General features: G+C 42.5%; 1 protein-coding gene across 1 annotated transcript; it reads left to right on the plus strand.

Annotated features, from left to right (window-relative positions):
- Positions 1-5357: 5357 nt before the first annotated feature.
- On the plus strand, positions 5358-9026 carry pnp4b (purine nucleoside phosphorylase 4b). Its single transcript, XM_041987866.1, has 7 exons — positions 5358-5462; positions 5908-6080; positions 6337-6440; positions 7922-8097; positions 8202-8392; positions 8653-8732; positions 8816-9026. Exons 1-7 carry the CDS (start codon positions 5440-5442, stop codon positions 8954-8956), a joined length of 888 nt encoding a protein of 295 aa, XP_041843800.1. The 5' UTR covers positions 5358-5439; the 3' UTR covers positions 8957-9026.
- Positions 9027-13229: the final 4203 nt, after the last annotated feature.

Genomic DNA, 13229 nt, shown 5'->3' on the forward strand with positions numbered 1-13229 from the left:
TTCCGGCCAATGGCCTTCAGAATAAAGGCATCCTTTTCCTGCCACAACGACGGCACTTCCGGTCGAAGTCTGACGAGGTGTTGTTTTAAAGGATTAGTGCACCCAAAAAGTGCTTTTTAGCTATAAAAAAAACACAGTATTACTTAATTGTAATGAACACCACCTATACTGTTGATAAAATAGGTATTTTTAAAATTTATTTTGTACCTATATACATTCTATGATATGTACGTAGATGACACCTCTGACACTTTTGTTTAACAACCGTTATTATCACATTGGAGACATTTCACAAATAAACATGACATTATACAATACATACGATATGACATCATACATACATAAAACAACATAAGAGTACAGGGAGTACGTAAAAATGATCATATAAAGCAAATCTTGACAAAAATAACTAAATAATATTAACCAAACTAAAGAATATAATGTATTAGGATGCATACTTATCTAGTAATATGAATCACAACATTCTTCATAAGACCGGATGTCTTGAGAGCTTTCTTGTTTTTATAAATTTTACAGTCATACTGTTTTTACGAGTCATAAAAAGAGCAGTAGTAAAAAGTTCCACATAAAACAAAGTTTCATTTGGCATAGTCTGGAGAAAATCTGGCCTTATGGATGTGAAATTTACCCAACAAACACAGCAGTTTTATTAAATCATTAACTTCCTCATTGTTACATTCAGCATTTAAGAATAAGACCATATTTTCAGTGATAGTGATCAGAGCACCATGAGATTCCCAGATCAGTAAAGATATCTGACTCCAAAAGTTAGCAGAATAGGGACATCTATAAAACAAAGGAGAGAAAGACTCAACCTCTGTTTTGCAGAAGGAACATGAAGGGGACACATCAGGCCCAAATTTGTTAATGAATTCATTACATGAATAATATATAAGATTTTAATTTCTTCAATTTTATTGGGGATAAAAAATGTATTAAATTCAGTCCCAGCATATTTACTAATGTCAGGGAATATCGCTCTCTAACAAATAAATGAGTTTGGATACTAATTACTAACAGAAGTAAAGATTGCCCTAATATGAGTGTTGTTACCAGAGTGTTCCTCAAGAACCTTCCCCCCAAGCCATAAAGCAGGAGTTGTTCCTGAGAGAGGCGTGGACAGAGCATGTGCTCTAATGAGAGACAATAGATTAGTAGGTACACTTCAGAGTAATCTGGAGTGCGCAGAGCGAGATATGTCTAATCCTTTTCGTTGGGTAAATTCTTCATAGGTAGCTAGGTCCCCGCTATCATTCAAACGATCATAAAGAAACATGACACCTTGGTCATACCAGCCTTTAAGCAACAGGCTCTTATTCTTGTAAGCATGTTGGTTGTTCCATAAGATACACTTGAGAGGAGAGAAGTTGTGTTTGAAAGCAAGTTTCCATGTGTCCAAGGATGTTTATGAAAGTTGGAAAGCTTGACAGGTAGTTTGCTGGAGACAAAGTTACAGCAAGAATTTTAAACCACATTTGTTAACCAAAAAATTGGGAATAAAAAACATGGAGCATTATCATGTGCTAGACAATGTTTTATCCAGTTGGTTGTGAATATACCATTGATAGTTTGAAAAGCTAATACATTAAGACGGCCCTTTGCATGCTGTCTGATAAGAGTTTTCCTTTCTTTATACTGAGATTTGTGTTTCCATATAAAATTAGATAAGAGTGAATCAATAGCTGCACAGGATCCACATATAAAGATCAAGCAGGGAACACTGATCTAGATTAACCTTTGATCTTAGAAAGTAAAACTCTACCTGTAATAGGAAGACTGTAAGGACGGAAGGACTGTAACCAACAGGTAAAGATAGATTTCCACTTTTCAGTGTTTGGCCTGAAGTTGTGAGATATCCTCTCACCAGCAGATTTGCTTAATGTGATGCTCAAGTGTTTTACCTCTTTTTTAACTTTATATCATCATTGAGACAAAGTCAGAATCAAGTGTGGTCATTATTTCACTCTTTCCCTTATTAACTGTGAGTCCAGAGGCTCTTGAGAACGCATTTAAAACCTTTATAACAACTGTGACTTAAAGTTAATTTTTAAGAAACAGGTCAGCTGACTGATGGGTAGAACATTGTCACCTGTATTAATAAGTTCAGCAGCTGTCAGAAATAAAAAAGAGTGAAATTTGACACCCTTGTCTTATCCCACAGTTCATATCAAAATGAGGAGTGGTACCACAGCACAGAGATACGCAGCTATTAATATTTTTATAGAGTGTACTTAAGATGTTCCTGAAGTTTTCATTGAACCCAAAACATTGCAAGGCCTAAAAAAATAAATGAATGTTCCACAGTATGAAAAGCTTTGTAAAAGTCCCAAAACAAGATCAATGACTTTTTATCAACTAGGTCTGCATAATCTAAAGTATCTAGGACAAGCTGAATATTACTGGAGTGTGCTGACCTTTCATAAAACCAGACTGCATTACAGAGATAATTTCCTCTAAGCAGAATTTTAATCTGTTAGCGTACAGTGCTGCAAGTATTTTGGAGTCTGAGTTTAGTAACATCATAGGACGCCAATTACCCAGCTAGAAAAAGATCCTTACCAGCTTTAGGGATTAAACATATTAAGCCTTGCTTCATAGAGACAGTCAGTTCCTTGTTTTAGGCACAATCAACAAAATCTTCTAATAACATGTTTTAAATCTTCCCAAAACATTAGATAAACTCGTAAGGCAGTCTATCTGGACCAAGCCTTTTATTAGTTGGCATTTTTGTTACAGTTTTTTGCAATTCTTCTAGTGCAGGGGTCACCAACACGGTGCCCGCGAGCATCCAGTCACCCACAAGGACCACATGAGTCTCCCGCAGGCCACTTCTAAAAACAGCATAACTCGCTGCTCTAAAATGTCATTTTTTTCTGTCGCTATTTTTTCAATCACACTTGTATTTTTATAGATTTGAAAATGACAATGTATTAAAAATAAAAGAATTAAAAATGTTTATTATACGTAAAGTTTAGGTGAACTCTGACCTACTTCAAAGGTCAGTATTGTGCACCTGACAAGACCATCACGCTTGTGGAGTGTAAGCTAGCAGGCAGTAAAGATGGTGAGCGGAATGCAGTTTCTTACTCCAAAAACATGGCAAAAAAGAGAGAGTGAATGGGAGGAAGAGGTTTTTTTTTACTACTGTGAAAGGAAGCTGCGTGTGTTCATTTTCAGGGCGACTGTGGCGACAGCAAAATGGCACAATGTGGCGCGACACTTCACTACGCGTCATGAAAGCAACCATGCTAACTACCCACCGGGAAGTGCTCTATGGGCAGCAAAGGTCCGTGAGCTAAAGGCAGCTTTGGATAAGCAGCAGTCTTTTTTTTACGAAACTGGCGAAAAAATCCCAAAAAGCAACCGAAGCCTCATTTAGAGCTGCACATTTTCTGGTAAAGAAGAAGAAGGTCTTTTCAGACTGAGAAGTTTGCAAAGAAGCAATGAAGATAGTTGCTAACACTGTACTCAAAGATGACAAAAACGGAACCGATCTAATCTCCACTCTCTCTGATGTCCAACTGTGGGGAACTACGATGGCTAGATGACTGTCAGCTATGTCCGGTAACTTGGCCGATCAGCTGGACCGGGATCTGGATAAGTGCAGGTGGTTTAGCATCCAGTGTGACAACAGTAGTAGCGCAGCTGTTGGTCTTCATCCGGATGGCGTTTGAAGATTTCTCAACAAAAGAAGAACTCCTGAAACTATTGCCCCTCAAAACAACTACAAGGGGAGTTGACATTTAAAACGCTCTGAAAGAGTTTTTCGTGCAGAAAAAGGTACCATTGGAAAAGCTGGTAGCGGTAACTACAGACGGGGCTCCTGCTATGATTGGCCGACATACAGGTTTCATTGCTCACTGTAAAGGTGACCCAGACTTCCCAAAATTTCTACATTACCACTGCATCATTCACCAGCAGGCGTTATGTACAAAAGTGATCGACTTCGAGCATGTTATGACACCTGTTGTGAAAATTATGAACAGCATCCACTCCAAAGCGAAACAGCACTGGACATTCAAGGTGCTACTGGAGGAGATATCAGCTAAATATGGTGACCTGCTGCTGCACACAGAAATCCGATGACTCAGCAGAGGACAAGTTTTACTTAGTTTTTTCTCACTTTTGGGTGAAATCAAAGAGTTCATGCAGTTCAAAGAAAAAGACGCCTCACTGCTAGAGGACACAGAGTGGACACTTGACTTTGCATTTTTTACAGACATTACTGGGAAACTAAACCACTTGAACTGTGAGCTGCAAGGCAACGGTAAGACTGTTGCTGAAATGTTAAGTAGTTTAAATGCATTTAAAGCCAAGATGAACATTTTCTGTATGCATATACAGAAAAAAGGTGCTGCACTTTCTGTCTCTGCAGCTGGTGCTTCTGCATCTGAGACATTTGACAGAGTTGCAGAAAAGTTCTGTGAAGTCCTACGCAAACTTCTACAAGTGTTTGATAGCAGGTTTTGTGACCTTGATCAGCTTGAGCCATGTGTGTCATTCATTTACAATCCTTTTATGAACGTGAATACAACATGCATTGCTGAGCAACTAAGTGCAACTTTCAACTTGGATGCTGAACAGGTGGAGATTGAAATTGTAACATTGCAAAGTGACCTCCACCTCAAAGCCTACCAGACTGCACCAAACTGTTAGTGCCTTGTTGACACAGAAAAGTACAGTGGTGTATGCACAGCAGCTATGAAGGTTACTAGCCTGTTTGGTTCAACCTATCTCTGTAAATCAGTATTTTCTGACATGAAGAACAAACACAGAACACGCTTCACTGATGCACATCTGCAAGATTCACTCAGAGTTACAGTGTCAAGTTACACACCTGATTACAATACACTGGTAAACAGCAAGCAATGCCAGTCTTCTCACTGAAAAAGAAACAGATACCAGATGTCAGTGGCAGCTGTATATATATATATATATATACACACACACACACACACACACATATATATATATATATATATATATATACAATTCATTATTTTAGAGGAGTGTGTCAAACTGGTAGCACTTCACATGACTCGGTACCCATGAAGTAGCTCTTGGTTTTAAAAAGGTTGGTGACCCCTGATATAAACCAACCCCCCCCCCCCCCCCATTTTGAAACATAGAAGATTTTTCTTCATGAAGCCAAGGAACTGGATCTGGACCTTTGTGTCCCCTGACCAGTCTGAGGCAGAGAGGACACAACGTAGGGTTGCTTTAGCTATTGACAGGTGATTCTGCTGTTGGGAGCTGAACAAACAGCAGAGGTCAAAGGTCACAGATCCATGAAGTCAGTGACCCTGAGGATGTTTACAGATTCTGAATTAGCCAATCAAAAAAGAGGATACTCTCACTCTCTGCCTCCTCCTCTTCTTCCTCTTCTTTACCTTCTTCTGATGTCGCTGCAGCTCAACGATGCATACCAAAGGAAACTCCTGGTGAGACCTCCTCTTTATTCGGTCGTCTTAGTCGTCAGGTCAGGCTTTAGGACACCGGCAGCACGCCTCAGGCTGTCCTCAGACCAGTTTCTGTCTTCGTCCGGTCAGACGTAGGACACCCGCAGCACGCCTCAGACTGTCAACTTTCCATCAACATAAAGTGTCTTTTAGTAGGACATCTGAGTCTGGGACGTCAGCAGCTGCTGGTTTGTCTCTTTAATTCTGAAGAAAACCAAATTCAGTTCAAACATCAACTCTGGCCTTCTGTTGAATGAAAAAAGAAAAACGTTTCTCATTTATTTGTGGAGAAAAATCAGATCTGTTTTCAGGAAACTGAAATATTTTCTGCTTCTTGTGTCAGCATGTTTTCAGTGTGTTCTCAGCATGTTTTTTTGCATGTTTTCAGGATATTCTTTTGAGTGATTAAACACATTTTCTTCATCAGCTGCTGCTCCTTTGAGGACTACAAACTGACCACTGAATGGCTGCTGAACCAGACAAGTCACCGTCCGAAGGTGGCGGTTATCTGTGGATCAGGACTTGGTTTGCTGGCTGACAGAGCTGCCAACAAGCAGACCTTTAGGTACCAGGACATCCCCAACTTTCCTGTTAGCACAGGTGAGTTGGCCCCGTCCATCAGACTGCTTTATCTGCTGGTGGGGGAGGAGGAGGATTTGCGCTGCTGTGTTGTAAATGTCCTCCAGAAACTCCTCTAATGTTCTCCATGTTTACTCAGCATGATGTTACTGAATAGGTCAAACAGCAGCTTGCTGCTAATGCCAAATCCAGGAGAGAGTTTAACTTAATTTGCTGAATAACACAGTAACCATGGTAACCATACAGAAAAACATCTGATCCATCGTCTGTCTTCCAGTCCCAGGTCATGATGGCTGTCTGGTGTTCGGGATGATTGAGGACACTCCGTGTGTCTTCATGAAGGGTCACTTCCACCTGTATGAAGGTTACTCCCTCTGTCAGGTGAGTCAGGTGAACAGTCAGATTACAGCTCCTCACAAATTAATCAGGACAAAAACCCCAAACTGCTGTGAAAAAGGCCTTTACACAGCACCCACCCACCTAGACCCAATATTTGTAAGAGATAGTGTACGTGGAGAATATGCTGGAAAAAATAAAATAAGGACATTCTCAGGAACTCACAGACCATCTAAATAACATAGACCACACCGGGAACATCACATTCACACACGAAGAAGAAACCAACAAGACGATCGCATTTCTGGACATAAAAATCACACAAAGACATCGGCACTGTTTACACGAAACCAGCTCACACGGACCAAAACCTCCTCTGGATGTCAGAACACCCCACAGCACACAAACTATATAATAACTATAACATTATACGAGCAGGCCAACATCACCGCAGAAGAAGAGCATAGATGGGAGGATTTCATCACCTACTCTCACTCTGTCAAGAGTCAAGACAGAAAAGTTACTCAATATGGGCCATAAACAAAGGAAAACAACAAGTCCAAAGAAAATAAAAGAAACTAAAAGAAAGAAAGACAAAACACATGCTAACTGAAAACAAAAATGTAGACATAGTAACCATACCATCCATCTGGGGAAGAACAGAACCAATACAACGACCATGAAAAAACACAGAATCCACGTGGAAGTAAAACCTACAGCAGCTTCTTGTTCATCCCAGAGACAAAATAACACAGGACAAGAAATGCAGCGTAACATAGGAAACATCTGCAGATCCTGCAACACCACCTACTTGGAGAGACAGGAAGGACCTTCAACACGAGGAGAAAGGAACATCAACATGAATGTGAGAGGGAACCAGCTGGACGACTCACTAGAACACAGAATGAAAAGCAGAACAGGAGAATTTAAAATCAGTCATATCAAATCCCTGCAGGAGGAACAACCACATCATGGACTGGGACAGCACAAGGGTTGTCGGATCAGAGGTAAACTAATTGAAATGTTGGATAAAGGACGCAATCTAGATCAGGAAGCACACACCTGGGATTCCCTACTCCAGAGACCACCACATGGTGGGAGGCATGGCCATCCCAGTGGATCTGACAGATTTGCTGGGACGGCGACGCCTCTGGAAAACAGCTGATAATCCATCAGCAACGCGTCAGCGAACGTTCCTGCGGAGGGCTGCAGGTGACAACCGAAACATATCAGCTATATTAAAACATCCTATGATTACTGTATGAATAGAAAAACCCTGATATCTCCAAGATAAAAAGATCAAATGAAAATCTTAGAGCTGCTCTGAAAGACGTTTGATGAGCTGAACTAAAGATTCAGGGTGGGATGGAGCGAGGTGGTCACATGTTATGAAACATGGAGGACGACTTGGAGAGCTAGTATTGGTTTGTCTTTGAACTGAATCTCTGGGGGTCTTTCTGTGACCGCACTGAGACAGGGTCTACATGAACAAATGTTAACAACAGGTGTCTGTCCACCTGTCCTAGGTGACCTTCCCTGTGAGGATCTTTAAGTTGATGGGGGTGGAGTCAATGCTGGTGACAAATGCCTCTGGAGGGATCTGTCCGGACTTTAAGGTTGGAGACATCATGATCATCAAAGACCACATCAACCTGCCAGGATTTGCTGGACAACATCCACTATGTGGACCCAATGATGAGCGGTAAGACAGGGGGATGGGGAGGTGGAGGAGGTGCAGTCAAATGGGGAGGATAGGGGAGTAAGGGAGGACAGATATGGATATTTTTAATAAATGTCTGTCTCCAGCTTTGGGATCCGGTTCCCCTGCATGTCAGATGCCTACAGTAAGGACCTGAGGGGTCTGGTTCTGGACGTTGGTTCTGAACTGGGCTGCAGTGATTTTATCAGAGAAGGGGTCTACTGTATGGTGAGCGGACCCAACTTTGAGACCATCGCCGAGGCCAGAATGCTGCTGGTCCTGGGGTGTGACTCTGTGGGTAAGACAGGGGGACAGATGGAGCCAGAGAAAGACTGATGGATGTTTTGATCACGTCACATAAAATTCCACTTTGTTTTGGGTTGGAAGGAGGAATGCCAAGAGGTTTAGACTTCATCCTGGAGTTTATTTCAACAGGTTTTGATTCAGGTTTAGATTTTATACCAGTTTTTTCAGAAGTAATGATGTCTTGAATGAGTAAGAATCAGACTTGTTGGACCCTTGGACCCTCTTTCACTTCTTCTTTCTTTGGGTCTTCAGGTATGAGTATGGTTCCTGAGGTGACCGTGGCCAAACATTGTGGACTCAGAGTTCTCGGTCTGTCCCTCATCACCAACATGGTCAGTGGTCCAAATGTCCTCAGTGTTGGTGGAAATGTGTGACTTAGGTTACTTGTCTGTCTCATTGTGGCTGTGTCATGCAGGTGAGTCTGGACTACAGTCGAGAGGAGAAGGTGAACCACGATGAGGTTCTGGAGATCAGCAAGATGAGGGCTGAGGTTCTGCAAAAACTCGTCACCACGCTGATCAGCCGCTGCCAGCAGCAGAGCATCAACACACACTGAAGCAGCTGACCAAGTGTGTGTGCTGTCAGCTGTGACTTCCTGTTTTTAATAAATTGGAAGTTCTGGTTCAGTGTTGGTGTTTTTTTTATGATTCAGAACACACTGCAGGGCCAGCTGAGGTTCAGACTGAGCTGCTGCAACAAACACCTCTGCAGTTTGACTGTTGTAATAAACCTGCGAGAACTCAGGGTTTACTGGTCAATCTGGTCAGTGTAAAAACCTGTTACTATGATAATGAAACAAATATAGGTGTAACAGGTGAGAATGCAATGTATTCAGAAAAGGCCAGTGACAGCAGAATAAAAGAATTAACAGCTTTAAGTAGTTCAGAAACTGAGGTAATGGTATACTGGAATCTTGGATGGAGTTTGCCGACTAGGGAAAGTTCCATTTATTGGAAAAAAAAAATGTTAAGGGACAACAAGTGGACAACCTTGCAATCCCTTGCAAGTGTCTTGCAAATTAAAGCCTATCTGGACACTCTTGCTGTGTACCCTGGGCCCAAGGATAGGCTGCGTGTCGCTGTAGACCTGGTCACACAGCTTGACACTAGACTAAATCTTTTCTCTTGTCTGTACTTGGCTGAGCTGATGGAAGAGGCTTGGTTGGTGCACCTCCTCGCTTTGACAGAGCTTCAGCCCCTGACTTCATACCCAGTGTCTCTGCCGGCTCCAAGCCTCTTGTCTCCAAAGTCTCCACCAGCTTCCAGGCTCACGTCTCCAAGTTTACCACCAGCTCCACTGTCCACGTCCCCAAGGTTGACGCCGGCTTCATGGTTCATGTCTCCAGGGCCCACGCCAGTTTCCAGGTCTGCTCCCGCTCTTCACCGTCTCATGTCAGTTTCCAGGTCTGCTCCAGCTATTCAGCATCTGATGCCTGTACCTCCTGGCCGCATCCAGAGATTCTGTTCCTGTGGCCTCCAGGTTGCTCTCTGGAGGTTCTGCTCAAGTAAAAATAAAAAAGAAAATTGTCTCTCAGCTAATATTAGCTATTATTGATTATGCTGACATAATTTATCAAAATACATATGACATATATCTTAAACCATTAAATATCTTATTTAATACCCTCTGCAGATCTTAAAATGTCCCTATAGAATTCATCATTGTACTCTATATGAAAAACTTAATTATTTACAGTCTGACGATGGTGCCATTGGTTTCAATATATGTTTAAATATGTTTATTTTCTATTCTATTCTTTTCTATTCTATTCTATTCTACAGTCATTTAGCAGACGCTTTTATTCAAAGCGACTTACATTTGAGAGGAAGAACAACACAAGCAAGAATTCAAACAAGATGGACGTCATCATTAAGTTGTAGTCAGACTGCTGGAGTCCAGGTGGACCAGGTGCTGTCATGTAGTGCTAGGGCAGTGTGTGTATATATATACACAGTATATATATATATATATATATATATATATATATATATGTATATATTAGTTTTTTTGTAAGTCATTTTGTTTAAATACAAATCGTGATGTCATCAAATATCATCTTGGGCGTAAGTCCACGCAGCTTCTTCAGTACTTGGTTGAGCCAAAGAGCTGGACAAATCTTTCTAACTCATTCTGAGTAGAAGAGTTAAGCTAAGTGTGGAAATGCTCCTTAAACAACTGAGTCTTTAACTTGCTTTTAAAAGTGGATAAGGACTCTGCAGATCGGACGGAGTTTGGTAGATGGTTTCACCACCGGGGAACAACAGAGGAGAAGAGTCTAGCTACTGATGTGGCGCCACCTTGTGGTGGGAGCACTAGGCGTCTTTCACTGGCAGAGCGTAACTGTGGAGAGGGAGTGTAGCTCTGGATTAAGGAGTGGAGGTAGACCGGAGCTGTTTGGGTTATTGTTTTGTAAGCCAGAAGCAGAGCTTTGAATCTGATGCGCTGCATCAGCCAGTGGAGAGCGATTAGCAGCGGAGTGACATGAGCTCTTTTGGGCTGGTTGAAGACCAGACATGCTGCTGCGTTCTGGATCATCTGCAGAGGTTTAACTGAGCATGCAGGCAGGCCAGCCAGTAAGGAGTTGCAGTAGTCAATGCGTGAAATGACCAGAGCCTGGACCAGGAGCTGGGTCGTGTGTTCAGTAAGGTAGAGTCTGATCCTCCTGATGTTGTAGAGAGCAAATCGGCAAGACCGAGCAACCAAGGCAACATGGTACTTAAAGGTCAGCTGGTTGTCTACCATGACACCAAGATTCCTGGTAGAAGACGTAGGCACAAGCGTGATGGAGTCAAGCTGCACGCTTATCTGTGGCTGTAAGGAAGGATTGGCTGGAAAGACAATAAGCTCGGTCTTGGACAGATTTAGCTGAAGGTGGCGATCCTTCATCCATGTGGAGATATCAGCAACATGCTGATATTCACATTGAGATGTTGTGTCGTCAGGTGGTAAAGAAAGAAAAAGCTAAGTGTCATCTGCATAGCAGTGGTAGGAGAAACCATGAGAGTTAACGATGCACCGAGTGAGGAGGTGTATAGTGAAAAGAAAGAGGGCCAAGCACCAAGCCCTGAGGCACCCCTGTTGTCAGGTCATGTGATTTGGATACGCCGCCTCGCCAAGATATCCTGAAGGATCTTCCTGTGAGGTAGGACGTAAAACAAGAGGACAGATCCTGAGATGCCAAGCTCCGAGAGTGTGGAGAACAGTATATGATGTATTTGACCGTGTCAAAGACAGCAGACAGGTCCAGCAGTATAAGGACTGAGGATTGACCAGCGGATCTGGCAACCCGTAGGGAATCAGTAACTGACAGGAGAGCAGTTTCAGTAGAGCGGCCTTGCCTATAGCCAGACTGATATGGATCTAACAGGTTGTTGTCTTGGAGGAACTGTGAGACCTGACTGAAGACGGCACGCTCTAGTAGTTTAGACATGAATGGAAGCAGTGAGACCAGCCGGTAGTTTCCAACCTGGGCTGGGTTGAGTGTGGGTTTCTTCAGCAGCGGGTAAGCCAAGCTTGCTTGAAGGCAGAGGGAAAGACACCGGATTTAAGAGAGGAGGTGATAATATGGGTTACTGCAGGTTTGATTGTAAGTAAAATGCTCTGCAGGATGTCAGAGGGAATAGGATCAAGAGGACAGGTCGTGGGTTTTGAGTTGACTAGAAGTTTAGAGACTTGGTCCTCATTTAGAGAGCGGAAGGAGCAGAGTGAGGCACCAGTAGCTGGTTTGGTAAGGCTGAGTTGGTCCGGCTCAGTGAATTGGTTTCTGATGGTAGCGACCTTTTCAGTGAAGTAGGAAGCAAACATTTCTGCAGTCAGCACAGTGGGAGGCTGAGCAGGTGGTGGAGATAGAAGAGAGTTAAACACCATGAACATGTCGTGTGTTGGGAGCATTGCGGATCTTGTTCTGATAAAAGGTTATCTTGGCAGCCTGTAGACTGGATTTGAAAATTTCAAGTGTTTTGCTGGTACTCAGACAAGTCAATGTTCTCTTTTGATTTGTGCCACTGTAGGGGTGTAGATGTTATGCAACCCTCAAAACAGGACAAAAATCAGCAGTCTCGAAGGGTAAAGCATCTCACATGCATGGAAAGAATCTCCACAGTCACTTTTTAGAGCTCTGAGTTTTTTTTTACTAGAAGTTAGTGATTCTCTTTACATTGCAACATAGCTCACCAATAGCCGGGTGGTTTACAGCATGCATCATCACAGATCGATCCAGCAGTGTCAGAGTTACAACCAAAAAACAAACCCCGCTCACATCTCTGTCCCCCCCCCCTAAATAATTATCGGTTAAACCATTCTACAAAAAGATGGTGTCCCTTTTATTTCTAAATACAAATAAACTACTATTTACAACATAACTTCCCTGAACTTATTTACAAACTACATACATTGTGACTAACTAAACTTAATACATAACAGAAAAGCTAAAGTAACATTCACAGAAAACAAACTAATCAAAACCCCCATTCACTCCCATCCCTCTCTACTCTGACTCCCTGGTTCAGCCCAATCAGGTGATTATTGGACAATTTCCAGCAGCTTGGGTCCTTAGGCTGCCCCCATGTGTGCACTCCATGAAGTCACGCCCAGCAAGACCTCAGAGAGAGAGATGTTAGTGACTTTTCCCAAAATAAATCACAACTACAACTTAAGCAAAAAAAAAAACCAATGTCACAATATATGGAACACATTCACCTTAGTGAGGGGGCTGTCACACCACACCCTCACAGCCACTTTCTCTCTGCAGCCCTGAGTCCGGCTCTGTTATTCCTTAGAACCTCTGTGAGCCATGGACTGGGAGGGTTTTGTCTGGCTGGTTTTGACAC

This window comes from Melanotaenia boesemani, chromosome 6, assembly GCF_017639745.1.
Source record: "Melanotaenia boesemani isolate fMelBoe1 chromosome 6, fMelBoe1.pri, whole genome shotgun sequence".
Taxonomy (NCBI): Eukaryota; Metazoa; Chordata; class Actinopteri; order Atheriniformes; family Melanotaeniidae; genus Melanotaenia; species Melanotaenia boesemani.